Here is a 24,781-nt window from a genome sequence, read left to right as displayed (position 1 = left end):
GCGTACTAAGAAATACCAGACAGATCAGTGCAGGGAGTGGATTAAGTGGTTCAAGAGCAACTACCAAGAAAGCCAGGGATGAGGACTGCACCTCTGGGAACTCCCTATCATCCTGTCTCTTTTAGGAGAAGTTTGATCAGATGCATTGAGCAATGAGCTCCACAGCGGTTCACAATAACCTGGTCAGCAATGGCAACCTTCTGACCTCTGAATCTTGTACACCACCAGAAGGGAGCCAGCAGCTGCCAGATCAGTCTAGTGAAGTGACTCTGGTGCTCACACCAGTCCCCAAGGAGACTTTGCTGCCAGAGCAGCTGCAGCATGTCCACACTCAGAGGAGCTGTTCGATGACCCCCTGGAGGAGCAGCCCGCTGTGGAAGTAGAAGCAGAAGAGGCAAAAATAACTCCAGTGCCTGGTAAATATTTTGGCTCCATGTTTGTTGTTATTAATACACAAATGGGAGAGATTTGTGATTTATGAGCCAACACAATTTTTATTACAAACCATGGGTAGGAGTGTGTATCCACTAATGGCGGAATGCACGCCTTAGCATTTTGGCATCTGCTCCCTCTATTCACATGGCATTAAAATGGAGACTGAAAAGTGCAAACAACAGTTAAGCGGTTAACATTAAATTTTTACTAGATACTTGTATGTTCTTACAAAGATATGCTGGAGTGTTAAAAGTAAGAACCTTATATTGCCTTTCCTTTTTGTATGCTGTGCAGTACAAATTGGCCACGCCACAACATAACAGGCTACCTGTAATCTGTACGGGAAGGAGGCAGAAGTGTAGTTCATGGGTGATTAAATCCATGTCTAATACGGCTGGAAGGTTGGATGTAGTCCAGAAAAGTTTTGAGGGAGAGGAGGTGGCTGTGCAGTTCTTTGAGAGTCCGTATTATTGTGTGTGTTGACATGTAGTCCATGAGCAGATGTAGTCACAATAGACTGTATCATAAGCCGTAGGGATGCAGTAATCCATGTGGATGCTAACACAGCATCCTGTTCATTCCCCCATGAATCTTGGGTGCTGATAGCTACAAACTTTACCTGTAGGAGGAACTCCAGATAGGTAGTCACATTTTGGGGAAAGGCATATTTTCCAGACCCTCCTCTATAGGGCACCAGCCCACTCCACTTGTTAACGTGTTGCTCGCTCACCGTAAGCTTGAAAACCTCTGTGGAATACATGGCTGGCTTGCCACTGGTAGCATGGAATAGAATGGCCCTTTGCCATTCAGGGAACTCCAGGATTCTTATGTCCTCCAGAATATGGAATGCCTGAAAGGACTGAGAAACCTTAGCTAGTAAACCGTGACACACACACCCCCGCCCCCAGGGTATCATGGTCTGCACTTTACAAATGCTACACTTTTAAAATTTCACCTTACCGTTGTGTGTACATTCTTTGCACTCTGCTTAACTCAGTTATGTCCATGGAGTTTCTGGGAATCAAATCGCTTCTCTAAGAATATAATGAAGCTGAGTTTTACAAAGCATCAATTTTTGGCCTTGAGATTCCACAGGCACTTTTCTCTGAGGATACAGTGAACCTTTTTTGAAGTACTGCTACAATAATGTGCTGTTTGATGGTGGCTTTCACTCCCTTCCACCTGTGCAGGCCCTTCCACCTCTGCAGCTTAACCACACTCCAACAGAAGCCTGAGATTTCTAACAGTCAAAGAGAAAGCATTTCTGTGATGAACTTAAGGTGGACATCCTGGACAGGGCCAACAAGCAGGTACAGTACCAAAGGGAAAAGAATTCATGGCAAGTTGAAAGGCACAGACAGGCTACAGAGTGCAAGGAGAAAATTGAAGCAGGTCAGTTGAGAGTTGCAGCAGTTTCGGGAGCAGGAACATTGCTTGAGGGAGGAAGACAGAGCATGGCGGAAAGACCTGTTTGAGAGGCTCTAAGGGCTAATGGCCACAAGAGTTCAGGCTTCTGCTCCACCTGTACCACATCCTGAGCCCTGTCCATGGTACCATGTCATGCAGACTAGGAACACATTGGACAATACAAAAGTTGGGTGGCCCATGCAACCAAGACTGAACACTAGTAGCTGGACAGGTCAAATACACCCCCAGCAGTCCTCCACCCCCAGGCATCGTCACCAAGTTTACACTAAATGTGCTAGAAAGGGAGGCCCAGGGACATGCAAAAGTAGGGAATTTATTTGTTTGCACTGGCTTCACTGTTGAAAGTTTGTGTTATGCACTTTATTTTATTATGGATTTTGGTGTTGGTTTATTACTGGTGTTTTGGTGTTCTAATGGCAGCTGGCCTGGCTGACAATGCTTTAATATTGTTTGGTAGGTTTTTTTGTAATAGACATGTTCACAAATAAAGGCTTTTATTTTATTATAAAAGTTTATTGCCATTATTCCATCACATCATATAATATGTATTTCAAAGAATGAAGACATGATAAGGCACAACTAGGAAGTTTTATCCAAATACAAGTTCTTCATACATCAATTCAGATCAGTCCATAATGAAAATCCACATTTCAAGTCACACAAACCACTGTCTCCACCCCACTGGATAAGCAGTTATCTCATCCACAATTAACCATTTGTGACAATCACACACTCCATTTGTAGCATTACTTCATTTATTATAAAAATTACTGTACAAATACACCCATAAAACGTACCATCCTCTACTGGTCCAGGCAAGTCCATAACACAAGTGCTCAAAGTATCCATGATTTCTGTTGCCCATGTGTATCCTGCTCCAGCTGTGATAAGTGTACCTTCTGGCTGAGTGTACCGGTTCAGCAATCCATTACTGTCATACCTCCATTCAGTGCCAAATGGCTCATCCTTTGGATTCACAAAGATTGTGAAGCACACAGGAAGCCACAATAATGCAGACTGCACTGATTACACTGGTGTACAAACAGTTCTGTAAACAGCACCAGTGGAATTTCAATCCACCAAATGCTCACTCATTCTACACCTACTAAGGGTGTAATTAAACCTTCTTTTACAGGGCCTCTGTGAGGAGGATACAGTTTCATAAGCCTAAGCAAGGTGGTTTCCTCTAGAACAACAGTGGGGACAGTTACTCCGTTTGACAATATCATGTGGTCAGAACAGTGTCCATGAAGTTAGACTCCCAATCAGCGGAAAACCCTGGCATCATGCACTTTTTCAGTGCAGGCCATGTTGGCATCCATATATCAGACTCTGTAGTTCACAAGGGCCTGCATTACGATGTAGTACCCTCTGCGATTTATGTGCTCCTTGAGGAAGGCAAACTATGGGCACAAGTCCCATTGATGGCCCCGGCACAATCTGGATACCTCATTCTCTCAAAAGCAGCATTTACTTCAGCGATATTGTTTATATCCACCAACTTGGGGTAAGTCACACGCCTGACTGCCTCAGAAACTTCCACCATGACTTGTACCCATGCTTGACTTTTCAACACCAAACTAGTTAGCAACAGACATGTAGCAGTCTCGGGTAGCCAGCTTCCAGATGGTTATAGCAACCTACTTCTAGACTGACATGGCTGCCCCCCGTCTGTGTTGTTATGCTGGAGGGTTGGGGCAAGCTGCTCACAAAACTCCACAAATGTAGCTTTCTTCATGTGAAAATTCTGGAGCCACTGCTGGTCATCCCAGAGTGATGAAGTGATCCACCAGTCTGTGCTTGTGGTCCTGCTCCAAAAGTGCCGGTCTATGGAAGGGGCATCAGTGGTTATACTGAGAGTTGTGAACAGCATCAGCCAGTTCAAGTCTTCTATATCTGTATCATCCTCCTCCTCCTCCTCCGACAGGTGCCTGAGGTAGGTCAGAAAATACCGCTAAAATGTCCACCAGCATCTCATGGATACTCTGCCAGTTTCCTGAAACGGGAGTGTAAGCCCAAGCAAGACAAGGTCTTCAAATAGTGACTCCTTCATGTTGCTGGCTCCAGTTACCAGGAGTGTGCAGACTCAAAAGATGGCTCAGCAGGATGTGTTGGTAGGCTGCAATGACATCTTGTAAAGAGCCAGGGGATGGACAGTCAACTTTACTAAAGTGTACCACAAACAAAGGGCTAGGGCAGCTACAGGTGGGGAGGGTGCTAGGAAGCATGGGATAGGCTTGTTTGACTTGGGTCTGCATAGTGTCGTGCTGACGCGTGAGTATGGGTGTAAAACTTAAGTCCAGAAATTCTAAATCCAGGGTTAATATTCAGCGTGGATGCTCAAGCCTCAGTTTACAAACACTGAGCCTGAGGGCTCAAGTCCCACAGACCCCTGGGCTTACATTGCAGTGTAGACATACCCAAAGGGCCAGAGGGCAGTCCATGCTCCATGGCTCATTCAGTCTTTGGTGTCTTTGTTGAGCGTGCAACCAATTAGTGCTGATTATGGTAGTGGTTTTGTGATGTGTACACTTGTATGCTAGGAGCTGAACAGAACCCATAAAAATCTTTCCCCATGGACCATTGAAAATTCATCAGATGCTTATAAGTTTTGGTTACTAGTGTCCTGGGCTAGACTGAAATCAGTGCTCTAGAGTGAAAGATTCCATGTCCCATTATTTTTATGAAATATTCTACAATATATTTGCTAGCACGTTAAGAAATAATATAAATTAGAACACTTGTCAAAATAAATGAACAAAACACATTGTCATGAGGCACCTTGGATGCCTTTTTTTACTGTATTTACTGGATATTTTGCAAAATTTATGAGTTTATCATAGGTGTCTCCATCATTAGTGTGAATTAGCAATGTTCTACACTAGGGGCCAGATTCTTTGCTCTGGGTGAACCATGCTTATTGCAAGACTGGAGGACGAGGAACCAAAGAGGGCAATGGAAACTTTAAGCATTTCTTTTTCTGTTTCCATAGCTGATTCCAGAAAAGGAGACAATTTACATCTTCCTTCCTTCCTACCTTTATTTGGCTCATGCCACTATTTTGTATTCAAAATATTTGTTCACAAAACACTTGGAAAGAAAATAACCGGATCATTACTTCTGCCCTTTTCCAATATGTTGGGTGATCTCAGAGAAGAAAGCCTATCTTTTGCATATCTGCTAACATGTGAAAGCTATAAATATGAATATTGGAGGGAAAATCAGTTGGGGCACACCTGTATTGAAATATCAAACACTCAGATATTTGAAGGTAGAGAACAAAACAAATATTGCTAAATAACTGGAACTGTCCCTCCTGAATAGGGGTAGTTGTGTGCTTTTAGGTCACTGTGACTGTTGGATATCTAGCACTAGGACATTTCACTTACAGATTGAACTGCTGTATTCCTATTGTTCCATTAGCACTGAAACTAACTCATATGAAGTATCCTTAAGAGGAATCTTTCAGGACACAGGAAAAATCAATGTGTAAACAAACAAATGAGCAATGAAAATGTTAACAGTAAATATTGTTACAAGTAGTGTACCATAAGCGAAGTGCCCACTGTAAGTACATCATATGCTAAGTTCTCTTTAAGCTGCGCAGCAGGCTATCAAGGGCTGCCCAGGCAGGGAGAGGTGCCTCTCCCTCGGCCCCAGCCTTGGAGCTGCCGCAGCTGGGAGAGAGAAGCCTCTCCCCTGGCTTCTATGGAGAGAGAGGGCTGGAGGGAGTCCTCGCTCCCTGCCACAGCCCCAGGGCAGCCTACACCTCAAACCCCTCCTCCCCAGCCTCACCCCAGAGCCCTCCCCCTCCCCCCCCGCACTCCAACCTTCTGCTCCAGCCCTTAGCCCCCTCCTGCACCCTGAACCCCTCACCCCCAGCTGGAGCACTCAACCCCCACACCCCAACCCTCTGCCCCAGCCCTGAACCCCCTCCCGCACACCAAACCCCTCATCCCCAGCCCCACTCCAGAGCCCACATTCCCAGCCAGAGCCCTCACCCCCCTGCATCCCAACCCTCTGCCCCAGCACTGAGCCCCCTCCCACACACCAAACCCCTCAGCCCCACTCTTGCCACACATCACCTCCACATTGGTGCACATAAAATTCATTCCGCACATGGATGTAAAAAATTAGAGGGAACACATATACTGGTCTTAAATCAACATAATCCTGTTTTTACCTTCATTTTGTATCTGTTTCCCTGCTGACACCAACACTTAGCCACGGCCTGTCTTTCTTAAATCTTTCTGAAACTCTCACTCATCAGACTGCACCACACAGCTCTCAATCTCTCCAGTCCCAGCTGTCAGGCATCCTCTCCACCCATTCCAGGCTCACAGGCTGCTGCTCTACTATTTCTGGATCCACCATCTGGTTTTTGGCAGCTGCAACAGACTGCATTTCCTAGCCCCCTTATGGCTGATCTCTTGGACTCCTACATCTAGTCCTACATCTAGTCTTTCAGACCCCAACAGAACCACATTCCCTAGCATCCAGATGTGACGGTTCATAAAGTTAACAGACAGAAAATTGAACAGGGACAGCCACTAGTTCAAGCCAACAGTATGATAACCATTCAGTTTGAAGTTAGGTGAACATTTTAACCCCTTCCATGTTTTCATTTATTCCTAATAATGGGCAATACTCTCCCCTCTGCCTCCACAAAAGGAAGATATCCAACCTGTTGGAAACCAGCCTGTGTTGTACAGTTGGGGAACAGTGGGTCCCCAGCACCTTTCCCTGGCACACTGAGGAAACTCCTCCGCTGCCTGCAGGTTATTGAGAGCAAATCAGAAGAAGGTGGCGTCAGAAATAATCTGTTCTCTACAACACATCCCCTTCAGACCCGGTGGATAGTTGAGCATGAACACGCGTGGACTCCCAGGGGCACTGGTCACCAGCGGCCAGGGGGAGAGCCCGGGCCCTTTGCCGTGACTTTTGAATTCCGACCTACGTTTGGTGACTGGGGCTCTGAAATAAGGACCCGTCTCGGGCCCAACGTTTATTACACACAGAGGCTCTGTGGATCTTGGGAGAGACACTGGATAGCGGGGCGACCCGGGCAGAGGGAGGGGCAAGGAGCAGGACATGTCCCAGTAGAACAAAGAAGCGGGAAATTCCACAAACCGCATCTCACGGAGTTTCCTGACCCTGGCCGAGAGGAAAGCACGACCCATTGTTGAAGCGTTTGGCACCGGTGAGACACACACCTGGGCTGGCGTTACCACTCACCGAGACACCTGGGGGGCCGCCTGGCGGGAACCAGGCCTGCCTGCCTGCCGTGGGGAGCTGGCGAGGGGGCTGTAGCCTCTCACCGTAAGCGAAGCACCCCCTGCCCCGGCTCCGAGTTAACTCTGCCTTGGGAGGGGGGTGACGCCATTTATCTGTTGCCATGGCAACAACCAGCTCCCTCCGGGGGCAATGACGGTACCTGCTAACCATAGAGCACGCAGCGTACACCACCACAGGGGACAGAGCGGCCACGAGCATCCCTCCCCTTCCCTTCCCTTCCGGTGCGGGAAACACGCCCGCCGCGGAAATCACTTTTGCGATTGGCTAATCTCGGTCACGTGGCACTTGTGTCCGGCATCTGTTCAGGATCGCGCTCCCTGTCTCGCGAGACTCCGCCGTATGTCGCTCGGCTCTCTCGCGAGATCTCAGCGCGCCTATGTGTGTCGGGGTGAGCGGAAGTAGGGCCTCTTTTGCCGTGGCGGAGCCGAGGGGAGCGGCTCGGCGAGGATGAAGGTGAGGCGAGCGGCCGGGCAGGCGCCTCCATCTCGGCTGGCGATGGCCCCGGCGCTTGGGAGCGGGACTGCCTGCGGGAGGCGATGCCGCCGGGGCTGGGGAGTGCGGCCGCGGGGCGGATGGGGACGGATTGCCCGCAGCGTGGGGGCGGGCAGGGAACATGGCGGCGCTCCCGCCCCGCCCCCCCGCCAGTATCCCTGTGCGCGCCGAGCTCCCCCCGAACCGGCGGGGCGAAGCACATCCCCTGGGGCCGTTTGAAGGGCGCTCCCTGGGGCAGCCCCCCGGTGCGGGTCGTCGGGCTGGTCCCGTCCTTACTGCGCCTCAGCGGCCTCCCCCACAAGGGCGAGGTGACCGGGGGGTCGCTCTGCGGGGCCTCTGTAGCCTCAGCTCGGGGTCGCTTCGGGCGTTTGGCAGTGCACGAGGCCTTGTCGAGCGTGCCTTGAGTGCCGGGGAGGGGGGGTGTCATAGAATCATAGACTGTCAGGGTTGGAAGGGACCTCAGGAGGTCATCGAGTCCGACCCCCTGCTCAAAGCAGGGCCAATCCCCAATTTTTGCCCCAGATTCCTAAATGGTCCCCTCAAGGATTGAACTCACAACTGTGGGTTTAGCAGGCCAATGCTCAAACCACTGAGCTATCCCTGACCCCAGAGCCTGCTGCCTTGGTTCTGCCCTGAGGAGCTTGCAGCATTTGAGCACATAGCTTTCAGGACATTAAGGTTTAACTCTGAAGCAGTTTGCGAAGCAGTTAAAGGAGTGGACTGACTGAGGAACAGAAGTCAGTAAGTCTCTGAAGATTGAGGAGTGGGTGTGATTTTAACTATGTTTTAAACTAAGAATATTGAAACAAGCCACAAGGAATGTTACAGTATCAATGGAAATAGTAAGTTGGTTTTTGGGGGGTGGGAAGTAATATGAGCCTCATGGGATGAGAGTTTAGCTCTAGAAAATATGTGGGTTTATTTTGTTCCTAGCTCAACATCTCTTTCCCAGCCACTGGCTGCCAGAAGCTCATTGAGGTGGATGATGAGCGCAAATTGCGTACCTTCTATGAGAAGCGGATGGCCACGGAAGTTGCTGCTGATTCTCTTGGTGAAGAATGGAAGGTAAGAATTGGGCTAATCTACTGAAAACTTATTTTTGGCATATTAGAGGCAAAGTGAGGCATAAGAAATAAAACTGAGTAAATATTCAGTGTCTCACACTACTTGCATAGAGAGCATGGGGTAGGTAGAACCTGGTGTAATGATGTCTTGAAAACAAGTGTCTTAAAGCTACATTTAGTTTGAGTGACAATTTTTGTTTTTTGTAGTGAAGTTGTGTTTAGAGTATCTGTTTCACCGCTCTCTTCAGCGGCCTATTTGCTGTTCTTGGTCTTGCTCTCCTATAGCTTGGCTGTTAGAATGGAGGAATGAGGAAAACAGGCATTGCTAAGGAACATAATTAATGCTCTTTGCAGACCTGAAGTGTCTTGCTGTGCAATGAAACTGTAAAACATTAAGAAAAATGCTTTCCATTAAAAGTAAACCACTAAATCAGTATTTGGAGGATAGAATTTATACCCTAAATTGAGCTGTAGGAAAGGGCACTCTTCTAATTTAAGAATGGTATCATTAAGGTTGATTGCACATACTCAGTTGCCCCCCTCCCCCAAAAAAAAGTGTGGGCAGCAATTCACTGTTAACACTGTCTACGCAACTTAAAGGACACACATTTCTAAAACTAAGGTTTTAGGTTTAATATCAAAGCTTTCATCTGCTTGCTAAAGAGGGTGTTTTTAGAACAGTTTTTCCTGGTTTAAAGACAGGGACAGATGTGAAACATCAGGGCTCTGTGCCTAGCTCTGCCACAGGCTGACCAACCTTGTGCAAGTCATTTCATCTCTTTATCTCAGTTCCCCATCTGTAAAACTGATAATTTTTCTGCCTTTGGCTTATCTTGTCCCATTAGAGTGTAAGCTCTCTAGGACTGAGGGTCTCCCACTATGTATATGAAGCCTAGCACAATGAGGTACTAATCACCCTTGGCCTCCAAGATGCTGCTGTAACACAAATGGCTAACAGGGAAAAGATTATGGAGAAAGTAAATGTCAAGCCCACAAAGTAACTAGAAAAATGAACCATGTTTTCTGTAATTGCTTTAAGTAATGGTAATCAACCTGGGGTCTGACTGTCTAAGTGGTCCATGAAAGGCTATCATTACCATAGAACAGTGGTTTTCAATGTGGTGTTAGTCCATGGACCCCAGGGAGTCTGAAGACTGAGATTTCCAGAGGGGGGTCCACCCCTTCATTTGGAATTTAAGGGTCTGCAACTGAAAAGTTGAAAACCGCTGCTTTAAGTTATAGCAGTTTTAGGTGGTATAAAGTTTCAGAATAGTGACTTAATTGCTTGAGCCAGCTGTGTCAAATCTATATTTTCCTGGCATAGACATACTAAAGTGTCATTCTGTAAACCGAGCATTGTGTTAAACTGTACCATGAAGATTGAACAAAAGTTTTTGGGATTTCAGACCATATTGTTTAGACCTCTGATTAACAAGTGTCAAACTGTGAAATCCGCCAGGAAATGAGGGGTCCACAGAGATAAGGACAGAGCTTTGTCACAATACGTACAGACATGAGTCAGTCTTGAGATTCAGATTCATAGCAGAGATGGTGAGCTTTGCAGATGCAAAGAGTTTTTTCAGAAATAGTTCATAGGTTATACTCCAATGTTTATAATCAGCGTGGTCCAGTCAGAACTGGGATCTCAGTCCTTATGGCTTAGGCTTCCCCTGCATAAAACCTCAAGCAGATCTGAGATGACAGGATCAGGGCCCAAGGGTCTTTTATACAGTTTTCTAGCAGCCACTTGACCATACAGTCCTGGGTGAACAATAGGCTTTTGATGTAACCTTCTGTTTCCTAAACCTCACTGGTAATTAACTATATGTATCAACATAAACTACTTAATGGATAAATTACCTTATCACAAACTTTAAAGAGACACATAGACAATGATATTATTGCACCCAAGATTAATCTAAATGTTAATATTCCCTTTTGATCTCTGAATGAATAGCTATAGTGATAGGGGCCTGGGGCACGTGACTTATAAGGAGAGGCTGAGGGAACAGGGCTTATTTAGTCTGCAGAAGAGAGGAGTGGGGGGGTGGAATTTGATAGCTGCTTTCAACTACCTGAAGTGGGGGGGGGGTCCAAAGAGGGTGGAGCTAGGCTGTTCTCAGTGGTGGCAGATGGCAGAACAAGGAGCAATGGTTGCAAGTTGCAGTGGGGGAGATCTAGGTTGGATATTAGGAAACACTATTTCACTAGGAGGGTGGTGAAGCACTGGAATGGGTTACCTAGGGAGGTGGTGGAATCTCCATCCTTAGAGGTTTCTAAGGCCTGGCTTGACAAAGCCCTGGCTGGGATGATTTAGTTGGGGTTGGTCCTGCTTTGAGTGGGGGTTGGACTAGATGACCTCCTGAGGTCCCTTCCAACCCTGATATTCTATGATTCTAAATGTACTTTCAAGCTGCACTAAACAAAATTCAACTTAGTATGACTTTGGCTAAAATTTGCATGTAAACTAGACTTGTGCTCTCCATTGATATGGGGCTAAAATGATGCTAGGGTATTTTTAAAGCTTCCCCCCACACACAAAAATTTGTTCTACAAATCCTACTAAATTGATGGGACCCATTGCTGTTTTGCCTATGGTTAGTGTTACTGTCATTCAACAGTCTTAGCTGCAGTGTACTCAGAATACCTATTCCATAGCTCCTAAAGGCGATGCACTAGAAGAGACTTTGAAAGGCCACTAATTCAATATGAGACCAGCAAGACTCTTTGAATAGTTTCTGCGGTCATGTTTGTGTCCAGCACTGGCACTGAAACTGTACAGTGAATTAGATTTGTTGAAAGCAAGTCTGTGGCATGCTGCATGTAAATTGTCTGGAACACTTGTGGATGGAGGCTGTTTTACAAGGAGGCATAGGTACAAAGAACACAACTATGGAATTTATAAAAGACGGGTGTGCTGACTTTTCTTGTTTGATGGAAACAAATCCTTTTAAGGACAATTAAAGGAATATGATGTGCTGAGATGTCGTCATCTTAACAGGGATATGTTGTCCGCATCAGTGGTGGCAATGATAAACAAGGCTTCCCCATGAAACAAGGTGTTCTGACCCATGGACGTGTCCGCCTGCTGCTCAGTAAGGGCCACTCCTGCTATCGCCCTAGAAGAACTGGAGAAAGAAAACGCAAATCTGTCCGGGGTTGCATTGTTGATGCAAACTTAAGCGTCCTGAATTTGGTCATCGTAAAGAAAGGTGAGAATCTATCTTGAAAGAGCTTGAAACACTGGTGGACTCCTAAGAATTCTACTCGTCAGATCTGAAATAATTATTTTTATACCTAAGATCACACAGCAAATTAGACTCTTGTCATTTTGTATTTGATGTGAAAGAAAGTAAGCTATACTGTACATGGCTTAATATATAGGTGGGAGGGGTCCATTTAACCAACACAGTAGTTCAATATGCATTTGGTGATTAACAGATGGTCCATTTCTAAACTGAAATGTTTTTATTGCTACCAAGGATGATAGGATGAAGTAATCTTGTGAAACTTTCACAATAATTGATAGTAAAGCTTGGGGGTCGACTTGAGACAAAGGCTAGTAGGCTCAAATATTGCCCTATCTTTAATATCAATGTGAACTTTTTTAAATATGTAACTACTGTCAGGCTCAAACAAATGTGTGTTGGAATTTTGGCAAGTACACACAGTCTTAGGCTTTGTCTGCACTGGCATGTTTAACTTTTGTTGCTCGGGGGTGTGAAAACACACCCCTGAGTGACAGGTTTTAATGATGAGAAAAGCATTGGTGTGGACAGTGCTTTGTCAGCAGGAGCCATGCTCCCCAGGGATAAGCTACCACCCCTTGCTGGAGGTGGTTTTATTTTGGTGCTGGGAGAGCTCTCTCCTGGCAAGAAAGAATGGCTACACAGCTCACCTTACAACAGTGTAGGTGCAGTAGCACAGCTGCACCATTGTAAGATGCAGTGTAGACATAGCCTTAGTTCCAAGCAGCCCCAGCATTAAAATCTAGAAGGATAACTAATCTGACAATTTTCCCAAAGGTGAGAAGGATATTCCTGGACTGACAGATACCACTGTGCCTCGTCGACTTGGTCCCAAGAGGGCTAGCAGAATCCGCAAGCTGTTTAACCTCTCCAAAGAAGATGATGTGCGTCAGTATGTGGTGAGGAAACCCCTGAACAAGGAAGGTGAGACAGATTCTGCAACTTTGTGGGTTTGTTACTTACAACAGGCAGCCACACTTCTGCAGTGATTAGAAACCCTACTTTAAAAATCACACTATCTGAAAACATTCTACCAGCTAGATCTTGAGGTCACTGTCCATAAAAGCACTGACAAGTATCAGTAATTAGTATTGATAAGTTTTAGCTAGAGCACCCTTTCTTAGTCCCCAAAAAGTCACTGGGGAGGTCACTGTTAAAGACCTGGTGGATTCTCTAGATGCATCTGTTGGTACCACTGGTTCACAATGTAATTTTCAATCAATGAATTGAGGCTGAATCTGACATTTTAATCTTACTTTGGTTGGAAGTCCTCCCACAGAACATTTTTTTTAAACCCAAATAGATTCTTTGGCAATCTAAGTGCTACAAAGTCAGACCCCCTTCAAATTTAGACTTTCCAATTGCTTCAGTAGCATCTTGGGCCACAAAACTAGCTTTGCTTGGAAGCAGTGCTGCTTAAGTGATGTGCTCTTTGTAATGAGAATGTATTTGTCACCTTGAATACTTCTCCCCACAGCTTTGGCCTTTTGCATCCTGCTACTTCTGCACCATATTGAAGGTGACCTGAGAAAATAGTTCAATGTTTCATTGAACAAGTCAAAGAGACAGTCAACCTAAAGATCATTTATCTGAAATTAGCTATTCACACAACACCTGCAGTTACGATAACCAGAATTGTTAGTTTACTTTGTATTTTACAGCACTTTGTAATCTATTTCAGTCGCACACAGGACTTTTTAAATGGAAGATGTGGCTATTCATGAAAATTGGCAGGTCTTGAGTTTGATATACTTAAAACAGCTTGATTTCTTTTTAATTGACTAAACTTTAGGCCTCTCTAGATGTATATACAACAGATCAGACTGTCATGCTAAAAGAGTAGCTTGATTAAGATGTATACTAGTTAGGGGAGGGCTTTCAAAAGCAACAAGGGATTTTGAACATAATCCTAATTGACTTTTGGGTGATTTGTGCTCAATCATCTAAATGTTTTAGAGACTTCCCCTCTAGTTAAACGGGAGGGAAGAATAGCTGTACTGTTCAGATGCTTTGTGTTTTGAAAAATCTGCTGCAAACAAATGCAACAACTATTGAAAGCATCAAAACTACTATTGACATATTAAAACGAATCAAAGACCTGAGTTTGCAAAATAAGACAGAAACACATTGCAGAGGAACTTGGTTCTTTGTTTGTACTATTGAACACTTCTGTTTGATTTCCATAAACACTAAATATAAGCTTTTCTACTAGTAAATTCATTTCCTTCCTAGGCAAGAAACCCAGGACCAAGGCTCCTAAGATCCAACGATTGGTGACTCCCCGAGTTCTGCAACATAAGCGCAGACGTATTGCTCTAAAGAAGCAACGAACTCAGAAGAACAAGGAGGAAGCAGCAGAATATGCTAAGCTTTTGGCCAAGAGAATGAAGGTATGTCTACTCCTTTTGAAGACAGCTATGGAGGTAGCTCTCTAGCACCACAGCAGTCAGTCTGTTACAGAACAAAATCTGACTCCTACACTGACTAGTAAAGACTTCTGTGCTGCGCCTTTCAGGAGTTCACAAGCAGATAGCAGCCTGGCTAGCTCTAATGATAGACTGGCTATTCAGCACAATTTGTTACATTGCTCAAGCTTTCTTTAACCATTTTAGGAGTAATGAGACCTCTTGTCCACATTACATGCATAAGCTGCATGTAAATGCTGTTCCAGTTAAACCATTTTCTAATGTAGTTTGACAGTTTGGATTGGATGTTCTGGTATAACAGTTTTTTAGCAATCACATTGTAGGCTGGGGACCCCATGTAAAATACTGGCCCTTGAACATAATTGTCTTAACTAGCAATGTTAAACTGACTTAACTGGAACAGTGTTTTAAACTCACTTCCCGAACTCTTAAGGCCCAGTACAGGTAGGGTTGGAGAGTTGAAATCAAGTACCCCACCTGTGAAGGGTAAGGATTATTGATTGAATTCCTTAGCTCCAAAGTTGACTAACTGGGATAATATACATTGAAAATACAGATCTTAGAAAAGATATTGTTCAAGTAAAGCACCATGGTAGTGTGGGTGTAAATTGCTGTGCTGAATAGTAGAAATAATGGAGCTGTTTCCATATAGCTGCCAAGAAAGGGGCATCTAGAATTCGGCTGTGGGAGGGGAAAATACCGGGAACAAGAGTTTGAAGGTTTAAAAGGGGTTCTTGCTTTCCAGTTGGACACAGATTGTGCTTTAGATGTCATGAGCAAGAGTGTGTGTTTCTTCATCTTTACAGAAATACATCTTATTCAATTATAACAGTATTGTGCATTACTCACTGGGTGCTGCTTTTCTTTTTAAAGGAGGCCAAGGAAAAACGCCAGGAGCAGATAGCCAAGAGAAGACGACTGTCTTCATTGAGGGCCTCTACATCTAAATCTGAGTCAAGCCAAAAGTAAAAGATGTAAATGATTAAGAAAATAAATCTTTTATGGTGAAATTGAATTTTTCAGTGTGTTTAGTAAAAATATGTTTGTAGTGATGCTCTGCTCTTAGACTTTATTTTGCCACTGTTAAATAGGGAAAGTAACGTAACTCCCATCAAAAAGGTAGTTCTTTCAGAGAAGGTTCTTCATGCAGTCACATCTAGGGTAGTTAAATTAGTAATACCAATCTTTGTAAGTATTAGATTGAATAAACTCACTTTCTAGTCAATACTGCTAGCATTATTTCCTCTTTACCTCGAATGGGTTTTTACATAATTTTTCCCAAAATCTGATGTAGAAGCCTTCTATAACCATTTGCATTACAGGCTTATTTCTCTCTATCCATGGTCTCTTCTCCTACTTAGCACAAAGGCAAAATAAACATGCACACAAGCATCTTCTCAAAGGACAGATTTAGGCCAGATGGTTTGACCTGTTTAACATAGGCAGTAGAGGAGTGGTTTTCAACCTGTGAGCCACTTGCTGCCCAGTCAGAGCACAGCTATGGCCCCTGTGATATTCTCAGGGCCATAACTAGGGAGGGGCACCTGCCCTAGGTAGTCAGCAGGAGGGTGCAAAAATGGAGTGGTTCAGGATCAGGCCTAGAAACATTGGCAGGAGGCCAGGGTGCTTAGTGCTGTGCCCACACACACCCACACACACCCACCCCCCAAGCAGGTCCAGTGACCCTGGCTGGAGCAGGCTGCACTGAGGTAGGAGGAGGGGGGTGGGGATGCAGGGAGGGTGGTATAGCTAGTGCATGGGGGACACTAGATGGGGAGGCTGGGGGCAGTTCCTATTTGAATGTCCAACAAACAGTTCAATGCAGGGAGGGGGTAGTAGAGCTCCTGAAGGGGAACATATCTGGAACCACCGCCAGTTAAATTTAATTTTTTCCTCCCTCTAAATGTTTGGATAAAGCCTTTAACTTATACAGTATTGACTTGTTCACATATTGACCTGTTCACAATTTCACATGTGAGTTTATCAGAATGTTCACTCAGTCAAATGCACCAACACTGAAATTCCAAAAAAGGAGTGCATTTTATGCACCATTGCAGAATTGTTTGCCCTTTTTCTTGGCTTGCAGCAAGTAATTTTCTTTCCTGACAGGTGACTAGAATAGTATTATAGTTAAAAGCTGCAGGAGTTATTTATGGCCATAATTCCATGGCAAGGACCTTGATTTTTAGAATCCTCTCCCCACTCGCCAGAAAGAATCATGCCATTTGTCACCCCAGACACCCTGCTAGTAAACAAGACTAAACTTTCAGTACTTGGTCTAGCATAGCCCATTAAAATAGTTTAACATTGTTATTCTATAGAAACATACTTTCCAGGTCTCAAGCAAGACTGACTGATTCAAGCAATACTTCAATTGTTTGCAATGACAAAGCCATGACTATCAAAGCAACAGCCTTTGTGTGCCTAGGCTGACAAATTTTCATTAAGGCTACCTTGTAATTATATGGTTGAAATTTCACACATCCACTGAATTCAGGTTTCCACAGCAAACATCTCTGCTAAACTGCAGACTGATAAAGGCATTAATGTTACCATATATAGTAATCCAGCATCTGCTCAAAGTGGAGTCACAGCTATTGTGGGTATAACACCACACAGTTTGGGTAATTCAAAGTTAAGTTTTTAGCTAAAACTGGATTAACTGGGGAGGGTGATGACTTTCTTTTTTAAAATGTCAGTACGCTGTACACTTGCCCAAGCTGAACCCACCATTTTAAGTTTATTGCTGTTAAAGCAATTTGATGACAAAAATAGAACTAAAAAGGGCATTCCAGACAGCAGTTGTACATATTTTATTTGGAGAAATAGATGTTTCTTAGCTATACAAAATTCAGAACAAAGCACCAAGAAACATTGTCAAATGTACAAAAATATTAGAGAAATAATTGTTAGATCAAAGCACAGTAAATGGATGTCATTTTTGAACAGTTCAAAGACTCTAAACCAGTGCAAATATTGCATTAATAGAAAACTTCCCAACTCATTTAGTAAATTGATAATTTATTCACACTACTTCATTTTATCCTCATTAACCTAGTTTATTTTTAAGCTCCTAAAAGGAGTTCAGTGTGCTTGTAAAAACAGGAAATATAATCCCTTTTTTTTGCATCATTGATTGATGCAGAATGAAAGAAAAAATATCAATTTGTTTCTTTTCTAATATGCATCACAAAATACAGCACAGTAAAATCAGAATACTACCCAACTCAACTGTTCAGTTTCAGCATTTACAGTTTACAAGGGAGTGCGGTTGTTTCTGAAAAGGTCTACAAGGAAAAGCTGATATACAGAAGGCACCTGAAGGTTTCAAATTGTTAAATGAAAGAATTTTTATTTGGAAAGGCTATCATTAATTCAATAAAAAGATTCAATAGTTAATGAAATACAGTTATTTGCATGAAGAAATTGATGACTGATCAATGTTTAAAAACAAATTTCTACTTTAGGCTGGATTCCTCAGTTATATTTTTTTAAAGTTTTTAAACAGTTAAAAATATAGATTTCTATGGTCTAATACACTCTTTGCAAACATACCCCATGTTGCAGTTATTTCTATGAAAATAGTAAACTCAAGCTAAGTAAGGTACATGTATATCGTAAATTTGAGGCAATACAGAAAGTCATCACAATTAGGGTGGAAAAAAATCTAGTAATTCACAAACGCAATGTGAATTAAGAGTTTAGCCAACGTGTGAAATTCAGCTATACGTACAACTAACTTAGTTTTTTGAGAAAGTGGAATATAATTTAGTTTAAGATACATTTTCTACATAACACAATTTTTCAATTAAGATGTTATTTTTTTAACTAGTATTATATAAAATATGAAGACAATAGCATCAGCATTGTACACAGATGTTCTACTATTTTCATGGTATGTTGCACAGTATAGTTTGCTATTTGTTCTATATACACAAACTTTTTGGAATCTATTGCATTTTCATTTACAATAATTACAATTAATCTTTGTAATGTTCTAGAGTTTATTCACTCTGCACATCCAACACACAAAAAAAGTTCTCTATTGAGAATCTTGATTTCAAACTGCTAAAGATCCCATTTAACTTTACAGAAAATGTAGCTATTTTGTTTCATAAAGGGAAACAAGGCAGGTTTGGTACATTTACAATTGGATGAACATTGCAAAATACATTGCTCTCTCCATATAGTTAACTAGTAGTCCAAAATTTTAAAGACTACGTAAATTCAAAGAGATTTTCCTGTGTTCATTATCTGTTTTATCCTAATAAGCTCCTTTTAACATCTCTCACACACTTCAGCATGCTTGCAACCAAGTTGTGCCCAGCTCCACCTATGTGATCATTTTGGTTTGGACCCTGACTTTGTGCAGCCCAATAGCAAGCTCTTCAGGTAATAATCATCTGCAACCATTATGATTATTAATTAGGGTTCCAAAATGTATACAATGAAAGCATCTCCATCCCATCCTTGGCTGCCGGTTACATCAGACTAGAACTGTTCTGCCTCTGGAAGCCGGGGATTCCCAAGTTAACAAGGCATTTATTTTCCTGCTTATGTAGAAGGAAAGAACTAGGGCTGAACTCAGATTCCTCTTTGGATGACATCTGGGGGAAGTTCACTCATACACAATGGATGTATGGTAATTTAGATCATTGGGGGATATAGTTCAAAATGTTAATTCTTAGTCAAGCAGCTTCCGATTTTACTCATATCCCCCCCCCCCCCCCAAGTTTATTAGGTTATTAATTTGCAGGGAAACATTTATAATGTCTTTAGTGCCTCAAGGGAGGGGTGGGGGAATCCATTTAAAATGCAAATAGTAAAGTTTTAAGGAATTGTCCTCATGCATTTTGAGTCAGATTTTCAATCATATGGGTATTAATGTGCATTCAAGTCGAGTCAGGTGCCATACCTGTTTTCCAAATGCAGTCATGAGGGTTTGCATATTCAGATTAGGTAAGCATTCATCTCTGAAAATCCAGCTGTAGGACAATTTGCCTCAATCTCTAATGTTTGCAGCTAAATATTTCACATAAAGAAGTCAAAGGAGGAGGAGGAGGAGGAGGAACAGGAAGTGATACATGGACAGAAGGAGGCAGCAACTTACGAGGAGCCCTCTTGTGAGCAAATCTAGCTGCATGTTAGATGAAATACTGTGATTACATAATCACCTTGAGGACTTTCACTTTCTCCTGCATAAATCTATTCTAGAGTCAGCTAGTTAACCAGCTATTAAAAACTAGAATTAAAAACCAAGCAGTTTAAAAAAACCCAAACTCAACAACAAAACAACAGTCCTCAATGTGTCCTGGATTCTAAGTTGGAAAGTAATTGTAAGTGGGGTTTTTGACTTGACTTCACTTAGTTTCAGACAGCGCTTTCAGCTAGCTGGGAAACAGGTATGTACAACAGAATAGAGACTATGTTATAACATGCAGAGAAATCAGTGTGATGTAGTAAATCCAGGGACATTAAATCCTCTTCAAGAATGATCCAGGATCATAAGAGTATCGTTTTTATCTCATTAGCCTTAGGAAACAAACATTTAGTGCTAGATACCATGACACACAAGCTACTCTGGATGTTTATGCAAGCCCAGTGTCATATTGTTGAAGATTTGCAGCAATGCATATGGGAGGGCTGTTAAAACAAAGCAAATTGATTAAAATTGTCATCTACAATTATGTCTGAGGGTGAAAAAGGAATCCATTTATTTCATTATTAGCCAATAGGCAAAACAACATGTAAAGATTTTCTGCAGCTGGGGAAAATAAGGGTAGCTAAATATTTAGGATGCTCAAAGAGTATTGCTATTTAAATTGCTCCAAGGAGCCATAAGGCTTAACTGCTTATTATTTAGGACTATCAATGAGAGGTAATAATTTAATTTTTGTGCTGCTGTACTTTTAAAGCCAGTACTAAAGTAAAGTATTAGGTACAATCTTTGCTATTTGTATAAAACTTATTTAGATTAGCAACTACTATAATGCAAGTGTAAGTATTCAAGAGCATGCTTCACAGGGATTTTTAAATTTAAAATATGAACAATTAATTACATTGGTGAGGAGGGGAGCAGAGAAGAAAATCAAGCACCAATTCCACAGGTGAGTATAAGAAAACAGCTCTCTACTCATTGTTGAGTTGGTCTGAAATCTGCAAAACAACAAACGAACTCAAAAGGCTAAAAATGACAGAAGAATTGAGATAAAGTTCTTGTACTGTGGTTGTGCTTTTTTGCTTTTGAGAATGGAAAATGCCGAATATTTTCATGGAGGGAGGCTGAACCAAATGAACTTAATATACTAACATGGCCTAGGATCACCAATTACTATGGGTTTTTTTGTTGTTGTTGTTGTTTTTATTATTATTATTATTGTGAGCATCCAGCCTACAATGCCAAAAATATTTTCTGATAAATAGTGCAAAATCCATTTCTCTGAAGGAACACACATCTTATAAAAATGTTAGGTCAGCAGCATGTTAAAAGTACTTTGACGTTTCTGAGGAAGGGTTCAGGTACTGGCATTTTCAATGAGATCCTAGTGCCCCTGTAAAGAGTTAAAATGACTGAAGTGTGAAAAATAAGTAAAGATGCTGGCATGGGAGTAGTATGAGCAGATTACATTCAAGCTGAAAGTAAGAACATGCCTAAGTCACATTATTTTAATAATTCTTTCATGCCTTCTCTCAGTTGCTTCTTCCAGGAGTGACCTCCTTAGTAAGGGATGGACATGTACTGATTCAGCTCATTTGATCGAAGCAGAAGCAACAGGGCTATCCACATATGTTGCCATGTAATTTAGTTATGGAAACATTTAAGTCAAAGACCAATGTCTAAGTTTCATCTTGCAGAGGACATGACAAATATTGTCAAGTAGGTGCGAGTCTTTCCATCTACTGGCAATCAACTAAACATGGTTTTAACTTTTAAGACCAGTCCTTTGAGCTCTTCAATTTTTCTCTGTACACACAACTTTAAGAGTTGTATATAGATATACAATCTGGACCTACAGTGCAAAATAATTATCCCATAGGTTAGAAAGATACCAGGTATGGGGCAATAGTGCCTGAAGCTGCAAGTTCACCCCAAGGGGCACTTTTTGGGGGGGGGGGGTGGGGGGGGGAATCTTCATTTCTGGTCAATATTTATGTCAAAACCTTTTTGCACCCTAGTTTCATTAAACTATCTCTGTAGCTTGCAGAAAGACACCCATCTCCAAGCTGCTCAGGGCAGAAGCCCATCATTGTTTGGGAGAACAATGCAATATAGTCAGAGTATATCTAATTTCATGAAGCAGGTCACTGAATAGAGAAAAGCTAAAGTTTTATAAGATTGCCAAAATGGAAGAGTTATTGTTAGTCAACACAGATTTAAATTATTAACCGGGAAAGGACTACTGTCAAAAAGAAAGATAATAACTAAAGCTATTGTTTGGTATCGTGACCTGTCTAAAATAGCTGCATGGCAAGTCACAATTCAAGGGTTCCATAAATATGTACAAACATGCTGCACCTATATGCAACAAACAGATCCCGCTTTACCAGTGCACTTAACATGCTACTGGGCTAGAAAGGCAATCCAAAACATACACTTATAAAATATCTCAGTATTGATGGTCCTTAAGAAAGCCACCAACTAAATGCTCTTATTGAGCCACCATCTCCCTTCTCAACCACTTGATGAAGAAGATGGCAGACAAGCAAGAAGAAACAAATATATACAGAAAAATAAAGTTAAAGCAGATAAGCCATTCAAGAACTGAATATCCTTGGTATTAAGAAGTTTTAAGGTATTTTATAGCACTTTACACTATTTCATGAGATGACAAAAGAAAAAATCAGAACTTGTCCCAAAGAGAGATTTGATCTGGATACAACTTGCTGGATTTAGTCTTCTTTTAGGAACTTGAATCCAAATCTACATATGCTCAGTTTCTGTCCCATCTGTTTCTGTTTTGTGACGTTCCATCACCTCTTCCCTCATTTTTATATGACAGGTGCTCCAAAGCATTTTCTGCACCACTCCACACTGCTGCTTGGCGGTGCATCTATTTTCTGCATCTTCTCAAGCACCTCTGTCGTTAGACTTTTATATGCAAGTCTGTACTCACTGTCAAAGGCCTCTGGAATACAGAGAGCATAGGTGAAAGTGCTGCTTAAATGACTTCAAGTGCACACCATAAATATTTCCACAAAAATAAAGTTTCTTTTTTTAAAATTATCACTCTGCCAGATATAGCTGTTTTAAATAAGCAGTAACTGAGAATCACAAAAGCAAAACTTGTAATAGTATTCATTAGTTCATTCATCCTGAAGTAAGGAAGTCTGCCAATTGAACAGCTGCTTAGAAACCCCTGAAACAAATGCCAATTTTTTTGAAGCTAGCTATCCTATATCAGTCCACACGGACTGTGCCTTCTCTTGAATATATTTGTGCAAATAAACATGTACATTTCACAATGTTTTCAACTTACCAATGTCAATGTTCTCTCTCCCAAGAGACACCAAAGACAGGAAAAGGATTTCTCTATAAAAACTCCTGTAAAATATTTTAAAATGTGAGTCAATTAAAGTACAAACTACACTCAAGAAATCAATGCTGAAAGCATGTTTATCGCCTATAAAAACACAGCTTTAACTATGTTTCCAATCTTATTTGTACTATAAATGGCTTGTTAATCAGTGTTGTCAACTCATGATTTTATGAGTCCTGCAGTTTTTGGTGTGCTTCTTTGAGCCCAGCTCCTGGAGTCAAGAGCTTATATGAAAAAATCTCATCTTTTCATTAAAAAAATGTTTTAGTCACCATGCTTGTGGAGAAAAGGTTGAAAAATGTGACCCCCCCCCCCAAGGTTCACAAACTACAAGGCAAGTGAATAAAACCCAAAACGTATTTTTAAAGTCTCATTTTTAAATTTCTCATGATTTTTTGATATTTGGAATCGGCAATGTTATCTGTGTTTAGTTTCAGGATGTCAAATTTTCACTGGAACAGAATTATCCACAAATTAAACAAACAGGTGTATGGAACTCGGAGCAAAAAAAGTAGGGACTGTATTAATGAATAAAGCGATTTCATTTTAACACCCTGAAAATACACAGTTTCTGTATTTCAGTCAGTATGCACTTAAGAATGGGATAGGCTTGAAGAATTAAAGACATATGCACAATATGAGAAACTGACACAGAGCTGGCCTCTTGGTTTCATACAGTCACTGTATTCTTTGTAAATCAATCTAGATTGTGCCTGAATGAAGAAAGGGAACAGCCTACATCTGGTCTGTTGATTACACTGGAAAAAAACTGCTTTTATCTTTTGCTTATGTAAGCCCCTCTACTCTCCAGAAGGGGGGGAAGAGGGGAGGCAGAAGAGAAGAGCCAATCAAGAAGCTCCGGGAGTCATCCCCAAAAGGAGGCAGCTGACTGGACCTATCCCAGGTCTCCTTAGAGAAAGGGTCACTGAAGTTCTCATGCACTCAGAGCAAGCGTGCAAACAAACATGCACCACTTGGTACTGAGTAGCCTTTGTAGGAGAAAGAAGGAAACTGTCAGCCTGGCTACAGAAAGAGTGGGAGAAGCACAGACAGGTAAGCCTCACCCAGGCACACAAAATTCCCCTTTACAAGACAGGGAAACCCTGCTTGCTGAGCCAGACAAAAAGGGAGCCAGAGCCTGCTGCAGGAGAGACTTTCAACCTTGCCCCAGCTACCAATCGGTCCCTAGACTGCAGCTGCCGGATCCCACCCACCCAGGTCCTGCCTCCAAGCCCTGGGGAGGTGGGAGAGGCAGGGAGCGACAGACGGCTGGTGCAGCATCCTGGCCCTGTGCCAGCCGCCCGCCACCGAGACAGAGCAACACTGCCCCCACCTCAAGATTGAGGACACAGCAGAGGCTCTGGCTTTTCCCTTTGCTCAGGGGTGCTCAACTCTCGCTCAGGCCCTGCCCCCACTCCACTCCTTTCCCCAAGGCCCCAGGCCCTTCCCCTTCTTGGCCACACCCCTTCTTTCCCCCACCCCTTTCACCAAGGTCCCACCCCCGCTCCTCCCCTTCCCATCCCCTCCCCTGAACATGCCCCGGCCCCTGCTCCTCCCCGCACGGAACAGCTGATTGCAGGAGCCGGGAGGCACTAGGAGGGAGGGGGAGAAGTTTATCAGTGGGGCCGCCAGTGGGCAGGAGTCACTGGGGGGAAGCTGGCTGCCGGTGTGTGCTCTAGCCCTGGAACACCCATGGAGACGGCACCTATAGGACACAGGTACTCCCCCAAATACCCTCTCCTAGTACATACACCCCTTCAGCACCCCCATAAATACCCCCTCTGGCAGCATCCTCTTTTTGGGATCCTGAAAGTAACCCTAGGAATAAGGGTAATAAATATTCCTAAGCCTCCAGA

At 42.8% G+C, this 24,781-nt stretch overlaps 3 protein-coding genes across 10 annotated transcripts in view; 1 reads left to right on the top strand and 2 right to left on the bottom strand.

Annotated features, from left to right (window-relative positions):
• ACER2 (alkaline ceramidase 2) overlaps positions 1-7,355 on the bottom strand; it is a 39,751-nt gene extending 32,396 nt beyond the window's left edge. The window contains exon 1 of the mRNA XM_075128825.1: positions 7,099-7,355. Within this exon, the coding sequence (XP_074984926.1) occupies positions 7,099-7,308 (210 nt within the window). The 5' untranslated portion in view covers positions 7,309-7,355. The remainder of the gene's footprint in view (positions 1-7,098) is intronic.
• Positions 7,356-7,467: 112 nt separating this feature from the next.
• Positions 7,468-15,403, top strand: RPS6 (ribosomal protein S6). Its single transcript, XM_048850840.2, has 6 exons — positions 7,468-7,611; positions 8,584-8,715; positions 11,716-11,926; positions 12,740-12,886; positions 14,195-14,352; positions 15,262-15,403. The coding sequence occupies exons 1-6, from the start codon at positions 7,606-7,608 to the stop codon at positions 15,355-15,357; spliced, it is 750 nt and encodes a 249-aa protein (XP_048706797.1). The 5' UTR covers positions 7,468-7,605; the 3' UTR covers positions 15,358-15,403.
• Positions 15,404-17,186: 1,783 nt separating this feature from the next.
• DENND4C (DENN domain containing 4C) overlaps positions 17,187-24,781 on the bottom strand; it is a 117,981-nt gene continuing 110,386 nt past the window's right edge. For all 8 annotated transcript variants that reach the window (XM_048849614.2, XM_048849616.2, XM_075128821.1 and 5 more), the window contains 2 exons: positions 22,866-22,930; positions 17,187-22,514 (listed from right to left, as the gene is read on the bottom strand). In XM_048849614.2, the coding sequence (XP_048705571.2) occupies positions 22,378-22,514; positions 22,866-22,930 (202 nt within the window). In that variant the 3' untranslated portion in view covers positions 17,187-22,377. The remainder of the gene's footprint in view (positions 22,515-22,865; positions 22,931-24,781) is intronic.

Source organism: Caretta caretta, chromosome 5, assembly GCF_965140235.1.
Source record: "Caretta caretta isolate rCarCar2 chromosome 5, rCarCar1.hap1, whole genome shotgun sequence".
NCBI classification, from domain to species: domain Eukaryota; kingdom Metazoa; phylum Chordata; order Testudines; family Cheloniidae; genus Caretta; species Caretta caretta.
Note: the sequence above shows the minus strand (reverse complement) of the source record. Positions and strands in the feature narration are given on the sequence as shown.